The sequence below is a fragment of the Rhamphochromis sp. 'chilingali' genome (assembly GCF_963969265.1).
Source record: "Rhamphochromis sp. 'chilingali' genome assembly, chromosome: 14".
NCBI classification, from domain to species: Eukaryota; Metazoa; Chordata; class Actinopteri; order Cichliformes; family Cichlidae; genus Rhamphochromis; species Rhamphochromis sp. 'chilingali'.
This window is the reverse complement of record NC_137941.1, coordinates 2,435,230-2,454,446: the sequence shown is the minus strand read 5'-3', so window position 1 is coordinate 2,454,446 and position 19,217 is coordinate 2,435,230. Positions and strand designations below refer to the sequence as shown.

The 19,217-nt window shown below is 44.7% G+C and overlaps 1 protein-coding gene across 4 annotated transcripts in view; it reads right to left on the bottom strand.

Moving 5' to 3' along the window:
• Nucleotides 1–19,217, bottom strand: part of LOC308410389 (partitioning defective 3 homolog B-like) — a 238,090-nt gene that overhangs the window by 78,760 nt on the left and 140,113 nt on the right. For all 4 annotated transcript variants that reach the window (XM_080903688.1, XM_080903689.1, XM_080903690.1 and 1 more), the window contains exons 20-21: nucleotides 4,290–4,400; nucleotides 3,658–4,020 (exon numbers count right to left, since the gene is read on the bottom strand). In XM_080903688.1, the coding sequence (XP_080759814.1) occupies nucleotides 3,658–4,020; nucleotides 4,290–4,400 (474 nt within the window). The remainder of the gene's footprint in view (nucleotides 1–3,657; nucleotides 4,021–4,289; nucleotides 4,401–19,217) is intronic.

Genomic DNA, 19,217 nt, shown 5'->3' with positions numbered 1-19,217 from the left:
TATTACATTTATTGCTAATGCAATCATATGGCACACTGATTTCTGAGGAAATTGTAGATGGCACTCATCATCAGAAAGGTTGCCGACCCCTGCATTTTCTAATTAATCCACATATTGCATACAAATGTAGTAATGTAGATGTAAATGCTTCCTGAAACTGATATGATGTTTAAAGGTTTAAGTTTTCAGTGCAAGATGTAAATTTCAAATGACTTCTGTTTTTTTAACCCTCCCAATACAAAAGTAGAATCCCAGCTACGGTGGCTGCTGTAGGACAAACATGTTTTAGTCAGCCAAGAGCTCAAAAATATCACGTTTTTACTGTACCGTCGTAACGCCCGTGGCCAGCCAGTGTGATTCTACTACTGTTTGGACCCTATCTGCATCCCTATCTGTGGAAGGCTGTGAGTGCACTGTTTACCTCAGCTGTCAATGCTGGGTGAGAAGTGTCCACCTTTATTTAGTCTGGAAGATGCAGTTATGGCAGACTCTGTCTGAGCCTGAGTCAGTAAATCAGAAAAGCTCACTTCTGACCAGAGACTGAGGTGAATCATTGAGGATATGCTGAGCTATCAGTAAGCGCTGCTGTTAGCTACTCTTAGCCTCTGTTACCTCTTGTTAGCCACTGTTAGCTGTTGTTAGCAGCTGTTAAGTAGTATTAGTAAACATTCTTTGAAGTGGGTGTAACTGTTGAACACTTAGTGAAGAAACTCTCCTAATATATATAAATGAAATCAGACTGTTTTTCAAAGGAAAGTGTATAAAATTAACTGGCGTAACATTATCTTATAAGTAGCTGTTGTTGTTTAGCTAGCTCTTGTTAGCTGTCCAACAGGAGCTAGCTAAACAACATTAAACATTATTTATTAGCTTTAATAAATGATAGTAACAATGAACATGTTTATGCACGTTTCCATGTGTTAGAGACTTCAGTTCAGGAGATGAGGTACGAGGTGAGGATGAAGTTTATTAAGATGCTAGTGACGCCGTCTCTTTCCTTCCTGTTTGACGAAGTTTATGAGAATGCATTAGAACATAGGTGTCAAACTCTGGCCCGCGGGCCAAATTTGGCCCGCAGCCTAATTATATTTGGCCCGCGAAGCCATACCAAATGACTATTAGAGCTGGCCTACTGGTATTATACAGCTAATATATATATTGTTTAGTATTAAGCTTTGCTTGTTCCATATTCAGTTTTTCAGCAAAACGTGTTCGAGTCCATAAGAAAAGATTCATTCTCATATTTGGAGGAAGATTTTTTTTTTCAATAAATATTAACGTTAGCCCGCGACCTTGTTCCAGATTTGAATTTTGGCCCACTGTGTATTTGAGTTTGACACCCCTGCATTAGAAGATGTTATTGCATACTATTCTATGCATATTTTTGATTACAATATCCTTTTGTCTATTAAATAACTTATTATTTAGGACACCTTTAAACTCAAATAATAAAAGAATGATGGGATTATTGCAGAAAAATGTGTGCTCTTCTCTTGTCTCTGTTTTCCAGAACTCTCACAATCTACTGCACGATCAAGCACTAGCTAACAATTGACTGCCCGCTCACTGCTGATGTGGTCTTTCTTGCACACTTCATAGACACCTACAGACATGTAGGCGTCTGTATTTGTTGGTCTCAGGTATGATGTTATCTATCACTTAAGTTATCATCACCATCCAATATCAGCTGGCACACTACAGATCCTGCTTTGTAATCTGGCTTTTAGAGCCATTTTCAATCAACTTTCTTTCTAACACACACGAATCTGTACCTAACACACACCTAACTCCACGAGCACACGTAGCTGGGTTCAGCTGTGAGCTGCACGGTGTTTCCGTCACTGTGTTGGTCTTTGTGTCGATCTGTGTGTGTGTTTGCATGCATGTGTGTGAAAGAGGTGTTCTTCACTGCTTTGCTGACGTGCTGATGGAGTTCTTAGAGATTTTGTTTATCTCCTATATGCATACAGTGGCTCAGGCCTCCCTTGACTCACAGCAGCACACACACACACACACACACACACACACACACACACACACACACACACACACACACACACACACACACACACACACACCCCGCTGACACACTAACTTCTTTTTCTAGCACCATCGATTACTGTCAGCCAATACCTGCACTTCCTTCTGTCTGCATCATCAGGTTTCAGGAAGTGATGATAAATGAACAGCACCGTCTGCCAAAACCTGAGGCCATAGATATATAGCTCTAAAGAAATCAAAACATTTTAAGACCCATGCTGCTTTAAATAAGGAAAAAGACGAGAAAACGTTAAATTGGATTTAACAAAATAAGTATTAAAGCCTAAATTCAGAGGTTTTATTGGTTTTACAGATTATATGAGGCAAACCATTTAAAAAGGGCATTTTTATTATTTTGTTATATAAATATAACATTTTATATTTTTGCATAGAATGAGATTTATGAGTGGGAGACTTAAGACAGCAACATATTGTGAAATTTCTTCTTGTAATACATTATCAATACACTACTGGCAAATATCAATATTTTGCCTATGAACATGGAGGCACTCTAAACTGATTTCCCACCCTGCCAATTAGACTTACCAGAATAGCTACTCTGTGGCTCTCTGTGGTGGCGCTTATCAAATTAATTAGAGTAAAGTAAATGGCAGTTAACCAGCTTCCAGTGAAGAAGAAAAACTCAGAGAGGGGGGAATTTGTGGACTGTTGGGGAAAACAGCTTTGTGAGATACTGTAGATGATTGTCTTTCGGTGTATTATCTGATTCCCGAGCACAGCTTACATGCTTGGTGAGACAGTTTTCTTTTTGTGAATCCTCTTAACAATTAGATTTCTTTTAATAATGTTGAGGGACTCGACACTGTGAATCAAGGTCAAAGAGTCCTGACTCTGCATTTAAAAAGAAAAACCCTCTTAGGCACGAAGTTAAGAATACAGGAAAGGCAGTGTCAGAAAACATCTCCGGGATGCTCGTAGCTGTCCATCAAACAGCTTTACTCCTTTGCAAGGAGACAGGTACAGAAATGAGGTGGATGCACACGTGTGTGGGAGAATATCTGCACTGGCAGATATATTCAGAGGTAAGTGAGCTGTGACTGACATCATAAAGGAAAGAAGTCAGGATTGGGAAACGGAGAGGAACACTGAGCCCTGCTTTCTTATGACACACACACACACACACACACACACACACACACACACACACACACACACACACACACACACACACACACACACACACACACACACACACACACTGGCCTCAGGCAGATGAATGTGATTCAGTAGAAGAGCAAAGAGAAACATGAAGATGCTGCTGTACTGCAACACTGACGAGGAACAGGAGGTGGACTAAAAGTGACAGCACGCTTTGGTCATGTTCTGTGTATACACGACACCTTTCTGACACACAGGTAACAGTACGCTGTAGCTGTGTGATGGCCCCTGTAACCCACTGATGGGGAACCTTTTTCACAAGCTCCACTGGGAGCCTCCCATGTGCCACACCTGGTGGGACTCTGGTGTATCCACACCTTTCTGAGCTTTCACATGTTCCAGGTATAGAATCTGAACATAACTAATGAATAAGACCATTGTGCTCTCAAAATCCTTTTCGTCTTATCATTACATCCCAACAAGGTCGTAGCTCCTTACCTGTCATTAGCCTGAGGAGGAGCAGGAGGAGACGTAGTTCCAGCTCCCCTTGATTTGTTGACTTTGGCGTAGAGCCTATCCAGAGGGTCATCATCGGGGATGACTCCGGGCTCGTTAGTATGATTTCCGTGCCCTTGAAAGCCGGATGGGCCGAGAGGGGAAGGTGTACGAGCGTGCTGAAACGCTCTGTAGGGAGGCGACTGAGACAGAGGCTGTGGCACCGAGCCCATACCTCGGTCCCTGAAGGATTGTATACGGGCGTAGTTGGGATCTGCGTCATCATCTTCAAAATCGGGATATGCCGAACCGCCGCCGCCGCCGCCTTGCCGCTGATCTTGTAACTCGGGATGCGATGCCTCGATTCTGGAAAGGAAACGCAGGACTAATTATTGCATCTATTGAATGTATTTTGATTAGTGGACTAGCATAGAAAAAATCAAAAGCATAGAGCTCAGATATGACAGGCGTGGAGCATTCAGAGGGGTGGAGACAGACTGATAAAGGTAATTAAAAGAGCTGTTAAAGTGAGCATTCATGTTCTTCAGCATAGACAGACTAACACACCTCCTCTGAGTGCATGCAGTATTTCAGCTATTTCATCCTAATCATCTCATGGATAGAAACCTCCCCACCTCTCTCTCTCTTCTTTCATCCTCTCGAGCTCATGGTCACTCAGGAGGTCTGACTTTTGTCGCTGCAGAGCGGCCTTCGCTTCCTTCTTCTCCTCTTTTTTCTTTCCAAATCTGGACAGAAGCAAACATTGACACAGCATGTGGATCAAAAAGAAAGCCGGAGACAGCACACAGTACAGCTGGTATACAGAGGACGTAGATAAAGGACAAACACTGCATCAGCACCACTCTTAAAAGAATCACAGGGCAGATACAGCCCTCGCGTCTCACATACAAATAAACACACATAGAAAAGTCAACTGAACCAACAACAGCTTCCACGGTGGGTTAGTAAACTAGACACACAGGTGGTTAACTCGATGCCGACGGACGCTGGAGTAAAAGACACGCAGTTAATCCAGATTTGACAGAGGAAGGATACACACGAAGCTCAATAGGAACGCAGTCTATACAAGCTAACATAAATTAAAAGACGGCATACGCGCGACAGACCTAAAGACCCGCTTTAAGTGGCCACATATCAATACTCAAACCACAGCAGTCAATACTGCTTCTGTGTGGTCAGCATCAACAGCGTACTCAGCACTAATGGACACCAGACAATTCATTACCTGGAGGAGATGCAGGCAGACACACACACACACAAGACTGGATGTCATAATGAGCATCATTATATCTTCAGACTTTGCCGCCACTGCTGAAAATGAAAAGTGAACTAAAGTGGGAAATGAAAATGTAAGAACTGATTTGGTGACATTGGGGTGATTTTGTGTTTCAGCTGTGAGCTGGAGAAAAATGACCTGAGTCAATATTTTCATGCTTTTGCATTGACGGAGCTCTAAGGCTCATCAAAAGTCTGTAAAGGTGAAAAACACCTTAAAATCTGAGTTAACTTGCAGTTGTTGTTGTCAGGCACTGATCTCCGTTTGTGTTATGGTTTCCAGCTTTTTCACCCAATCAGGTTGTTTGCTCCATTTCAAACTCGTCTTCAAATGGATTCAACATTCTTATTAACATTTAATATCGTCATCATTAATATTATTACCTTTATGTTACCAGGAAGTCCCACTGAGATCAATCTGTCTCACAAGAGAGACTACAAATACAACATAAAGTATAAATCCACAGCACATACACATAAAACTTTAATGGTTTCATGTTTCTTAAAAGAAACATCCTCCGTCTCCATCTAAAGTTTAGATGGTAACTATGAGTCCTGGGACAGAGAAGGGTACAGATGTAGATGCAAAGTCCACCTAGAACGGCTTTATAAAGTAAAATATACGACCATAGAAAATATAAGTGGTCAGTGAATGAAGACTCTTTAGGACTGCAGAGGAAGCATGCATATACAGCAAATCACCAAAATCAATTACAGGCAAACAAGTAAAGTAAGATTTATTTCTAAAGTACAAACCAGGCCTCGCTTTAAACGTCCTAATAAGATTAGCACTGCGTGCATTGAGAAATCTACACACAGTGACAAAGTACAGCCAGTTTTGGGTCCTGTAGAGGACCTTTAGTTAAAGCACCTTCCACAGCAATGGCAGCTCAGTGTCTTCTTTGGAACGAGCCCGAAGATTAAAACTGTTTTTGTCCCATTTCAGGCACAGATGTTCAATCTCCACCCGCTTGGATGAGGAGCAATAGTGCACCGCTATTTTCAGGTTAGGTTCAAGTCCAGACAGTACCTGGAAACTCCAGGCCTTTCGCTCCTTTCCAGTAACGCTTCCTGTATTTTCCTGGCATCACGATGACGTTTGTGCACAAGTTCAATAATGTAATCAGTCACCTGCCTGCTGTCCTGGGGGTTGGGCTGCTGTTGTCTACATCACTACTGCTTCCCTCGCTGTCGATCTCAACACTGCCATCAGTATTCTTGTCCAATCATCTTCCTGCCTGCCTTCTTTGAGCCAACCAGCCTCCACTTTGCGTAGTTTAAATCTGTGCTCTCTGTTACTCTCCCTTTCAGACTCTCATTCATGCAACCCACCTCCACCCATCTGCACCTCACAGACACATCAGTCAGAGCTCCACCCAGGCCTCAGTCTTCATCTTCACCACCATCATCTAGACTTCGGTTGGTCCTTCGATTCTGCCGTGTTGGTCTAACCACCAAACTCTTAATTTCTCCATCTCAGTAAATTCAGCTCTTCCAAGTGATCTCTCCTTCTCAAATCAAATCAAATCAAATCACTTTTATTGTCACATCACATGTGCAGGCACACTGGCACAGCACATGCGAGTGAAATTCTTGTGTGCGAGCCCCACAAGCAACAGAGATGTGCAAACACAACAACACAAACGAGCAAAATACAAGAATGGCCAACCTGAAACTAATAAATATATGTACAATATATAATAGTGTATGCATTTCTGGATGTGTATACTAAATATTTTCCTACGTGTGTGTGTGTGTGTGTGTGTGTGTGTGTGTGTATACACATTTTTACAAATTAAATAGTAAAAAAATAAAATAATAATAATAATAATAATAATAATAATAAAATATATAAAATATACAGAGTTGAATATGTGCAAAACAAGTGGCATTTATATACAGTGTGGAGTGCATAATGTTGAAGTTCCAGTAGTGAAGCTGAGGTGTCTATGACGTGTTCAGCAGTCTGATGGCCTGATGGAAGAAGCTGTCTCTCAGTCTGCTGGTACGGGACCGGATGCTGCAGAACCTCCTTCCTGATGGAAGCAGTCTGAACAGTTTATGGCTGGGGTGACTGGAGTCCTTGATGATCCTCCCCGCTTTCCTCAGGCAGCGCTTCCTGTAGATGTCTTGGAGGGAGGGAAGCTCACCTCCAATTATCCGTTCAGAGCACCGCACTACTCGCTGGAGAGCTTTGCAGTTGTAGGCGGTGCTGTTGCCATACCAGGTGGTGATGCATCCAGTGAGGATGCTCTCAATGGCACAGTGATAGAAGGTCCTGAGGATGCGGGGGCTCATGCCGAATCTTTTCAGTCTCCTGAGAAAGAAGAGGCGCTGCTGCGCCTTCTTCACTGTTTTGTTTGTGTGTACTGACCACGTAAGATCCTCAGCCAGGTGTACGCCAAGGAACCGGAAGCTGCTCACTCTCTCCACAGCAGCGCCGTTGATGGTGATGGGGGTGTGTACTTCTCTGCACCTCCGGAAGTCCACTATCAACTCCTTTGTCTTTGCGACGTTGAGGGTGAGATGGTTGTCTTGACACCAGTGGGTCAGGGCGCTGACCTCCTCCCTGTAAGCCGTCTCATCACCGTTGGTGATAAGACCCACCACTGTAGTGTCGTCCGCAAACTTCACAATGATGTTGGAGCTGTTAGTGGCTGTGCAGTCGTAGGTGTAGAGTGAGTACAGGAGAGGGCTCAGTACACACCCCTGTGGAGCACCAGTGTTCAGTGTGATGGGGGATGAGGTGATGCTGCCCAGTCTGACCACCTGGCGTCTGTCAGACAGGAAGCTAAGGATCCAGCTGCAGAGGGAGCTGCTCAGTCCTAGATCCTGCAGTTTCCTGTCCAGCTTCGAGGGAACGATGGTATTGAATGCTGAGCTGTAATCTACAAACAGCATCCTCACATACGTGTCTCTCTTCTCCAGGTGTGACAGGGCAGTGTGTAGTGTCAGGGCTATGGCATCATCAGTGGACCTGTTGTGGCAGTATGCAAACTGTAGAGGGTCCAGTGAGTCGGGTAGTGCAGAGCAGATGAAGTCCCTGACCAGCTTCTCGAAGCATTTGCTTACGATGGGGGTCAGGGCTACAGGTCGCCAGTCGTTCAATGAGGAGATGGTGGAGGATTTGGGTACATGGACGATGGTGGCCATTTTGAAGCAGGCTGGGACTACAGACAGAGAGAGGGAAAGGTTGAAGATGTGCGTGAACACTCCAGCCAGCTGAGCCGCGCATGACCTGAGGACGCGGCCGGGAATCCCGTCCGGACCAGTAGCTTTGCGTGCGTTCACCTTCCTGAACCTTCTTGAACTTCTGCTTGTCGTGCGGTTAGCATGTAAACTTCTGCTCAGCACACTGGAAGACGTTTTCACCGGAGACGGCTCGAGGCTATTATGCGCTACAGAAAGAGCTTCCAACATAGCAATGCTGCCACCACTGTGTGTGACTGTAGGGATGGTATTAATGAGGTGCTGCTCAGTGTCTGGTTTCCTCCAGTTAGATCCCTCTTGGCAAACTCCATGGCGGCCAGTCATGTGACTTATGGAAAATGGGGGCCGACCACAAAGGTTTGAGCGGTGAAGTGCTGCCACACAGAAACTTTGGGTCTCATTCATAGTGACTCCTGTTGGCTCACCGATGTCCTGAAAACTCAGTCGGTGGCTCCAAACTTGATTACGTGTATCCGTCTTTAGAGGAGTCTGCGTCCTCTCAGCAACCTTATTTTAACTCTGATTTACAAAAGATTTAAAAGTCATTGTTGGACAATGAAAATAAAAATAATACATAACGAGTATAGAATGAAGCTGTGCACTGTAATTAGCCAGGCACACACTTCCTCAAAGAGCAACCAAACAAAATGTTCTCTTTTCCATGATCCAGTTTGAAATTCCACAGAGAATTAGCATCTCTGCAAACATCTCCATCTTTAGGGTAATTAAGAAGACTTGTACTGTACAAATCTGGTTAGCAGCATTAGCACTGCAGCGTTACATTTACGTTACAAAACCTGCGCACATTTTCATTAGTTTAGAAACAAAATATCTCTATACTCCCCCTTTTCTCTCTTCTCGTTCCCCTCACCCTAAAGCTTCTGCAGTTTTTGACTCCCCCTCCTTCAGCCTGGTTCTGCCAGAGGTCACTTCCTGTTAAAAGAGAGCATTCCTCTCCACTGTTGTCAAGCTGTTGCTCAAAAGAGATCATCTGATTGTGCCTCACAAGATAAACCACCTGGAGGAGATGTTGGTGTAAACTGATGCTGTATAAATAAAATTCATTGAAAATCGTAACCAAGTATGATGTTTCCGTACTAAACCATTTAGAGGTGTTTACCGTACTCCCAGCTCGATGGAGGAGAAGGTAGCTCATTAAACTTTACAACCAGCTGCTGTACAGTCGGGAGGACATGGAGAATTAAACCAGTATTAAATACTTAATACCTCCAACACACAAACCATGACCTTATAACAGCCTTTATGTTTAATTTATCAAGTGAAGTTATTGATATATGATCGTGCCACTATACCTGCTTATGGTTTATTTCAAACAACAGTCACAGTTTCTCTAAAGTGCGACTGTTTTGTTGTTTCAGCGCGTGCATATCACTGCTTCTGCAATAAAAGAAGGTATATTGTGAGCACAGAGGTAATAGGTTTCTTTGAAGTGCCTCATGTAGACTGGGGAAAAGCCTATTTACCACCCACAGAGGTGGACGCGATGGGCAATGAAGGGCACCAATCATCTGTGTGAATTAACAGCACGTGTGTGCGTTTGCCTCACAGCGGACGAGCCTTGCTCTAATTACCGCTGCCTATAGAGGCTTACCCTTTCCTTCAACTCCTTCTCGTACCCTTCCTCACAGCTCTTTTATGTCCACTCCTTCTGACCGTCTCCTCAGCGCACGCTTTCCTCCCATTAATCTTATTTCTCTTTCGTTTCATCTGCAGCGTACCTTGCTTTCACCCCGTCACCTCAGCCTCTCCTTTGACGTTTTGCTCCTTCCCTTTGCTATCAAGCACTTCTCTCTTCAGCTAATCTGTCTCCTCTCTTCTATGCTTCTCCTCACCCCTGCGTCCTCTCCAGTGTCGGCTTCTCATACTAACAGAAAGAATAGATGATAAAGTGAACACAACATATATTTTAACAACAGAACCCTTCTCTGAAAATTAAAGAACACATTTAGCACCGAGATTATCGCCATGTCTTGCTAATTTGAAGCACACACGCACACCTTCATACACCAACTTACTTTCTGCACAATGCTCAGTCTTTTGCACGACCCACTGTCATTGTTGCATTGTTGCACTGTTGTGTCTGCACCGTCTGGTGTTACACGGTCGTTGTTTTTTTTGCAGTTTTTGCACATTTGCACTTTATGCAGTCCTGTGTTGATTGTCCTGTGTCACACGTAGCACCGTGGTCATGGAGGAATGTCTTGTTTCACTGCGTACTGTACTGTTTCCAAAGTTTACTCAGAACGCTGCTGGAAAATGAATAAACCAACATCTAAAAGGTCGGAGTTCAGAAGGCAGAAACGTGTTGGTGATGGGGGAAGTCAGACGGGAATGCCCTAAACTGGTTGAAGCTGACAGAAAGGCTTTACAAACTTGGAAAACCAATCTCAAGAACACAAATGTGTGGCTACAGTGGACAGCTAAAAATTGGACCGCTGAAGACTGGAAATATGTTGTCTGGTCTGTTAGATTATCAATTTCTGCTTAAGGACACAGATGGTACAGTCAGAAATTGGCAACAGCGCCACGAATCCTGGTGGTGTTCCCTACACCATGGCATAATGGTGCATGGAGTGCTTCCTTGGCACGCTTTGGGCCCAGCAGTATCACTCCGCAGCGGTGCAGCTGACAACGGGCAAGTCTTTATGACCACAAATTATCTTCTTCTTGGAGGTGTTAATGATATAGAAAAGAAGATGTGCATCTGAAATGCACGTTTCCGTGTGAAATCACGATGCCATGGATTATTTTATATCTCAGCATCATGTTAATGTGGTCTTCTGTTGGCAGGCGTAGTTTTGACGCCACACACAACAATCCTTCATTTGCCCATTTTTGCTTTTCTTCTCTGACTGGAAATAGACAAGCAACCACATCCAGTTATCGACGATTTCCATACGCTTTGCAGCAAAATGAAAGAACAGCTGAAGAAGAAGAAAGAGATTCAAAGAAAACGGACACACACAGCTTAATTAAGCCCACTCTCCCATCCTGCAACACACAGTTGAACAAAGATTCATTCTTAGTAAAGTCCTATCTCCTGCCACTAAATCAAATCAAATCAAATCACTTTTTATTGTCACATCACATGTGCAGGCACACTGGCACAGCACATGCGAGTGAAATTCTTGTGTGCGAGCCCCACAAGCAACAGAGATGTGCAAACACAACAACACAAACGAGCAAAATACAAGAATGGCCAACCTGAAACTAATAAATATATGTACAATATATAATAGTGTATGCATTTCTGGATGTGTATACTAAATATTTTCCTACGTGTGTGTGTGTGTGTGTGTGTGTGTGTGTGTGTGTGTGTGTGTGTGTGTGTGTGTGTGTGTGTGTGTGTATGTGTGTGTGTGTGTGTGTGTGTGTATACACATTTTTACAAATTAAATAGTAAGAAAATAAAATAAAATAAAATAATAATAATAATAATAATAATAATAAAATATACAGAGTTGAATATGTGCAAAACAAGTGGCATTTATATACAGTGTGGAGTGCATAATGTTGAAGTTCCAGTAGTGAAGCTGAGGTGTCTATGACGTGTTCAGCAGTCTGATGGCCTGATGGAAAAAGCTGTCTCTCAGTCTGCTGGTACGGGACCGGATGCTGCAGAACCTCCTTCCTGATGGAAGCAGTCTGAACAGTTTATGGCTGGGGTGACTGGAGTCCTTGATGATCCTCCCCGCTTTCCTCAGGCACCGCTTCCTGTAGATGTCTTGGAGGGAGGGAAGCTCACCTCCAATTATCCGTTCAGAGCACCGCACTACTCGCTGGAGAGCTTTGCAGTTGTAGGCGGTGCTGTTGCCATACCAGGTGGTGATGCATCCAGTGAGGATGCTCTCAATGGCACAGTGATAGAAGGTCCTGAGGATGCGGGGGCTCATGCCGAATCTTTTCAGTCTCCTGAGAAAGAAGAGGCGCTGCTGCGCCTTCTTCACTGTTTTGTTTGTGTGTACTGACCACGTAAGATCCTCAGCCAGATGTACGCCAAGGAACCGGAAGCTGCTCACTCTCTCCACAGCAGCGCCGTTGATGGTGATGGGGGTGTGTACTTCTCTGCACCTCCGGAAGTCCACTATCAACTCCTTTGTCTTTGCGACGTTGAGGGTGAAATGGTTGTCTTGACACCAGTGGGTCAGGGCGCTGACCTCCTCCCTGTAAGCCGTCTCATCACCGTTGGTGATAAGACCCACCACTGTAGTGTCGTCCGCAAACTTCACAATGATGTTGGAGCTGTTAGTGGCTGTGCAGTCGTAAGTGTAGAGTGAGTACAGGAGAGGGCTCAGTACACACCCCTGTGGAGCACCAGTGTTCAGTGTGATGGGGGATGAGGTGATGCTGCCCAGTCTGACCACCTGGCGTCTGTCAGACAGGAAGCTAAGGATCCAGCTGCAGAGGGAGCTGCTCAGTCCTAGATCCTGCAGTTTCCTGTCCAGCTTCGAGGGAACGATGGTATTGAATGCTGAGCTGTAATCTACAAACAGCATCCTCACATACGTGTCTCTCTTCTCCAGGTGTGACAGGGCAGTGTGTAGTGTCAGGGCTATGGCATCATCAGTGGACCTGTTGTGGCGGTATGCAAACTGTAGAGGGTCCAGTGAGTCGGGTAGTGCAGAGCAGATGAAGTCCCTGACCAGCTTCTCGAAGCATTTGCTTACGATGGGGGTCAGGGCTACAGGTCGCCAGTCGTTCAATGAGGAGATGGTGGAGGATTTGGGTACATGGACGATGGTGGCCATTTTGAAGCAGGCTGGGACTACAGACAGAGAGAGGGAAAGGTTGAAGATGTGCGTGAACACTCCAGCCAGCTGAGCCGCGCATGACCTGAGGACGCGGCCGGGAATCCCGTCCGGACCAGTAGCTTTGCGTGCGTTCACCTTCCTGAAGCACTTCCGCACATCCTCCTCAGACACAGTGTGCGCACTGACGTCATCCGCGGTGCGCACACTGTCCGGTCTCATGGTGTTCGCTGTGTCGAATCTAGCGTAGAATACGTTTAGATCCTCACACAGAGAGGCCGTGGTCTGCGGTGTGCTGGTTTTCCCTCTAAAGTCTGTGATCGTGTTTAGTCCCTGCCACATACTCCGAGGGTTGTCAAACTGTTGCTCCACCCTGTCCCTGTACTCACGTTTGGCTGCTTTGATCGTCTTCCGGAGTTGGTAATGTGCGTGTTTGTAGTCCGATGTGTTCGCGGAGGCAAAGGCGGTGTTCCGTGCCGCCAGTGCCGCGCGAACATCTCCGTTAATCCAGGGTTTTTGATTTGGGAAGGATTTGACTGTTCTGGATGGGACGACATCTTCCACGCATTTCCTGATAAATCCACAGACTGAGTCTGTGTATTCATCAATGTCTCTGGCGGCCACGTGAAACATTTCCCAGTCCGCGTGATCAAAACAGTCTCGCAGCGCAGACTCCGATTGGTCCGTCCAACAGTGCACCGCCCTCCGGGTTGGAGCTTCCTGTTTCAGCTTCTGCCTGTAGGCGGGCAGGAGCAGGATGGAGCAGTGATCTGATTGGCCGAATGGGGCGCGGGGGAGGGCTTTGTACGCATCCCGGAAAGAGGTGTAACAGTGGTCGAGTTGCCGGTTTCCACGTGTGTTGAAAAGGATGTGTTGATGGAGTTTTGGTGAGACTTTCTTCAGGTCTCCCTTATTAAAGTCTCCGGCTGTGATAAACGCTGCCTCTGGGTGTGCGGTTTCCTCGCTGCTGATCGCGCTGTACAGTTCCCTGAGTGCACGGTCAGTGTCGGCTTGTGGGGGAATGTAAACAGCCGTAATAATCACTGCTGTAAATTCCCTCGGTAGCCAGAATGGCCGGCTACCACTACCTTCTGCCTGAGCACGTAGGGTTTCTGAATCAACACTCCTGCAGAGTGTATTTGTCGTGCACGCGCACACACGGTAAGAAAAGTTAACTAACACATAAATAAACTGGAGACAAACTGGCATGCTTTGATTTTGTCCCTCTAAACGCCGCTTTGTTGAACAATGGGTAAAAATAAAACTTGTTTCATTTTTGTTTCTTTCAATCTTTCGTTCAACAACCCGTCGACGTCGCTCCTTTCATCTTCTCCTTTGTTAAACGCCTTTTGTCCAACGAAGATAATCAGTTAAATCACAAACCACTGCCTGCATGTAATCACTGTGCACAGACGTAGAAAGGTCTCACAGGTGAGACTACACTTTTCCAGTTTTTCTTCTTCATGCGCTTCATTTATTTGATACTTAAAAACACATTTGGATCATTTTTCTATTTGATGAATTGAAACCACGTAAAAGTGGATTTAAAATGTAAAATCAAACAGACACACACACACACACACACACACACACACACACACACACACACACACACACACACAGTTGTTCAGTTCTAAAGTGTGTTAAGTGTAAAAGGCAGGATTAATTAACTTTATTAGAAAAATCATCACAGCAAAAGCAGCAGAAATTCTTTATAGCAAAATGTTATTTTTCTAGAATTGACATCAACTCATCCAATGCAGTATAAAGCAATGACGGTGGCACGGAGTTCACTTCCACCGTTTTTGATCTCAGGAATTATCACAACAACTAGAATTGGTTTTTTTTGTTACGTTTTGGACGTTTTATGTGACGAGCACGTCGGTCCCTGGGACGGAGTTAATCATTTAAAAAGCAAATGAGCTGCTGTGAATCCTATAGATGTTTATTTGTAACAATTAATGTATGATTAATCGAGCTGTTGGTTTTAATTGTGTTGTTTTGTTGTTTATGAGCCTTTTTTTGTCTTTCATGGATGAAAGTTTTTTTTTATTTTCATAAAAAGTTCGTCAGACCCGAGGAAGAGTAGCTACTGATACTGCATGAGCTAATGGGGGTCCTAATAAACTAAACTAAACTAAACTAAACTAAACTAAACTAAACTAAACTAAACTAAACTAAACTAAACTAAACACACAGCCTGATGAGATTTTAAAATGTACAAGTTCTGATGATATCGCCTGAGAAACATTGTTTCACAAGAAATGTCAGAGTAAGATTAGCAGCTGATTAACAGCCAGTTAGGACGAATAAATCACCTCTTGTTGTGTCATTAGTGGGAACAGAACGATAGCTCATGAATATTCAGGAAGTAACACCTCAGTCTGTATGGAAAGTGTATGGCTCCTCATTTACATGTGAGAAAGTTTGCTCTACAGCCGGTTTTCCTAAAGCTCCCGTCTGTGTAGGGAAAAGCCTAAAAGTCTGACCAAGACGGGAACTGCATCTTTGGGAATATGTGCGTACTTACGGTCTGCTTATTACAGTAAACGGCCCCGTCTCACTTTAATCCCAAGCTTCATTAAAAAAGAGAGACGCCCACAGTGGGTAGAGTACACAGACAGTAAAACACTGTGGCAACACCGTCGATGTTTCAAAAACTTTACGGCACATGTCATCACGGCAGATGGCGAGAAAGACTGTTCGCGCTTGACTGCGGTGTCATTTCGGTCTTACTTTTAGTTTAATTTGTCGAAGACAGGTGGTGGTTACTCTATATAAGTGATACGCGTGTTTATGTTAGACGTGGATTTTCAACTTCTGCTTCTCCGTGTGAGCTCTTCACACAAATCTGGTGTGTTAGTTTGATTTTTCTGCTTAAACAGAAACGACCAGTGAAGACTTCCTGACTGTAAACACAGAACCACCGAGAGAGAAAAGATAGCAGGTGGAAGACTTTTATCTTGCTGTTACAGTCCACACCAGTTACACCAGTTACAGCAAAGCAGCCCCAGACTATCGCGCCACCACCACCATGTTTGACCATTGCTATGATGTTCAGTCAGTTTTCTGCCATACGTAACAGGACTCAAACCTTCCACAAAGTTCAGCCTCTATGTCCTCAGTCTTGGGAATCATCCAGATGTTTTTTGGCAGATGTGGTTCTCAGCAGTGGTTCTCTCCTTGGAATTTCTTATTGTTGAATCATGAACTCCTTAACTGAGCCAAATGAGGCCTGCACTTCTTTAGATGTTGTTGTTGGTGGCATGTGACCTCCTGGATGAGTAGCTGAAGAGCTCTCAGAGTCATTTTGGTGGGCCGGTTGCTGCTGAGAAGGTTCACCGTGGTTCCAGATTTCCTTCACGTGTGGATAACGGCTCTCACCGTGTTTCATTGAAGTCACAAAGCCTTAGAAATGTCTCTGCAACCCTTTCAGACCGACAGAGGTCAGTGACTTTGTGTCACAGCTGTTTCTTTAGATTGCGGCTGCTTTTAGAGATCTTTTAGTCTCCTTCACTGATCGGGGTGTGGGTAGTGAAATTAAACTCAGCTTTCCAAAAAAATTTGGTTAATTTGTTTTTTCATGATTGAACTCAGTTGTTACAATATTCAGATTTTAGTAGAAGGAAGCAAACGGTACCAGCCGTTATGTTGACTTTACATCCAGCAAACATGTTATTCAGCAAAAACACTCGTAACAATGTACAATCCACACACATTAACATGCACACAGATGTGGAGTGCCGAGTCTTCAGGCGGCTGTTACACACCTGCGCTTCCCGATAAACCCACTGACAACCGAGAAAAATCAGGCCAAACATCTGTGACTCTCACTTCATCTATTCTTTCCTTTCTCTCTCCCTCCCTCCCTCTACCACTCCTAGGACACGCCTTCCTTTCCTATCATTGGAAAATAGATCCATGAGGGAATGGGTGATTGACAAGTGCGATACAATAACAAGCACGCACGCACATACACATACACGCTCTGATGACTGACAGGCATGACATCAGTCAGTGACACCCCAATGACTTCCTGTCAAGACGTTTGATTGGCAGAGTCCTTCCCCTGCTTCAAGCATGTGCTCTCTAATCATGAAACAATGAAATTCAGCGTCTGGTCAGAAGCCTGTTTTTTCCCCTGCTTGGGGAATTTGGAGTCGTCTTCCATGCACAAAATTTTCGAGTGCCTTGAAATCTCATTTCTACTGCACGCGTCTATCTTCATGTACAGTTGGAAGCAAATTAAAACCTGCGGCCACTAAGACTGTTGTCAATGCCCCTGTGCAAGCTGCAAGCCAAAATGCAAGAATCTAAGATGCATGCATTCGAGTTTAATGCAAAATAAAAGTTGCAACTGAGTCTAAATGTGGAATTGAATGAATTGAAAAGTCGTCTAAAGACAACTGCAGCAACCAAAGCAATCATGAGGTGGTTCAATTTCAACCATCTGTAACCCCCGACAACCAGTCACTAAAAAGATGGGGAATACGCAATTTTCCCTGACAACCACTGGTTACCAGGGGTTACTGACTGGTTTTTAGGTCTGCATGAATTGAACTTGGCATCAGATTTTGCAGAAACTGCCAGCAACCTCTAGGAGCCATTTGCAAACCTTTACCGAACCCTGATCCTGCCCATTCTACTTTACGGTGCGGAGACGTGGACAATGCTCAAACACGACCTGAGCAAGCTCGAAGTTTTCCAAATGCGTTGCCTTAGATGCGTTCTCGCCGTTTCCCTTCGCGACCGTCATTCGAATGACACCATCCTCACCAGCTGCGGCAGCCAACTGACGATCGGCAACCTAATCCAGCGCCGCCGACTCTGTTGGTTTGGCCACATTTGTCGAATGGACCCGAGCCGCTACCCCCATGGCCTACTCTGGTTGACCCGCCCCACCGATTGGAGGGTGCATCGAAATGCACCAAAGAAGACATGGATGAGACAAATCCAGGATGATTTGAAGGCCCTTCGACTTGACCTCGAGCAGGCAAGAACCATCGCCTTAGATCGAAAAGCGTGGAAGATAATCGTTGGTCAAGCAAGAGAACCTGCGGCACCTACAGCAGCGTACTGGTTGCGCGGCAGACCACCGCCGCTGGTCGCCCGCTAAGGACAAGAAGAAGAGAAGAAGAAGATGGCTGAGGGTTAACTGAGAAAGAAGCTGGCCTGACTCAAGCAACCTGAATATACATTTATAAATGACATTTGCTGGACTTGTGCTAAGATCGGGAGTGAAATACGGCCTCCATCAAACTGCCAACATGTCATTTCTTCACAGCCTATTTAAGTGCTGCAACTGTACAGCAGCAACTCTTACAGGCAGCTTAATTCAAACACAGCAGAGCTCCACCAATCAGAAAATCTCCAGCAAATGATGGGGACTGCAGCATCAAAGTAAGTCCATTTTCTGCCATCAACCTTTTCATCTAAGCACCACACACACACATTCAAAAACACACAGGCATACAGTATGCACAGACTCAGGCTAATAGGCCTAGCATGAAGCTCAACCATTACACAGCCCACAATGGAGCTAGTCAGTCCTAATGGGCCCCACCGTTGAGATGGGCTAATAGTCCCAGCGATGGAGCACTTTAAGTCTAACAGAGATGCAGCATTATGACCAGCTGGAAAGAGCGCAGAGAGCGGGAGAGGAGCCACGAGGAAAAAATGGGACAATATGGGGGAAGTCTAATTACTGGTATCAGTGAGAGGTAAAAAAATGGGCTAAAGGCTCAAAGCTCTTTAAGTATACATGTGCCATTCATGTGAAACCTTTTCAATAATTATAAATGATAGTCAGCAAACACACACATGCACACACACACGTGGTGCTTCATATAGGCAGACCCATTATATATCAGATATTCCAATAAACATAGTTTAAATTTGAAAATGAACAGCGTGCACACACACACATCAATAACCACATGAATATGATGCAGTGACAGCAGCAGCGCCCGCTTACATTTTGTTCTGGTGGACCTCGTCCTCTCCCAGTCACACCTGATAGATCGCCATATTTTCATTTGTACAGACTGTCTCTCTCCCTTCCTCTTTCACAGCCGGTCGCACACACGCAGACGACGGACCAGCTCAACAACCGTACTTTCCACTCGTGTAAATTATGTGCAGAGCACAGAGTTATGGCTGCGTGTACACACTATATTTCTGTACACATAAAGCACAATAACACGACGCTAAAAGGTCTGAGCAAGAAAGACAAAAGACGCACAACTTTACAGAAAAACAAATGCATCCACACACACTCTCTGGAAGATT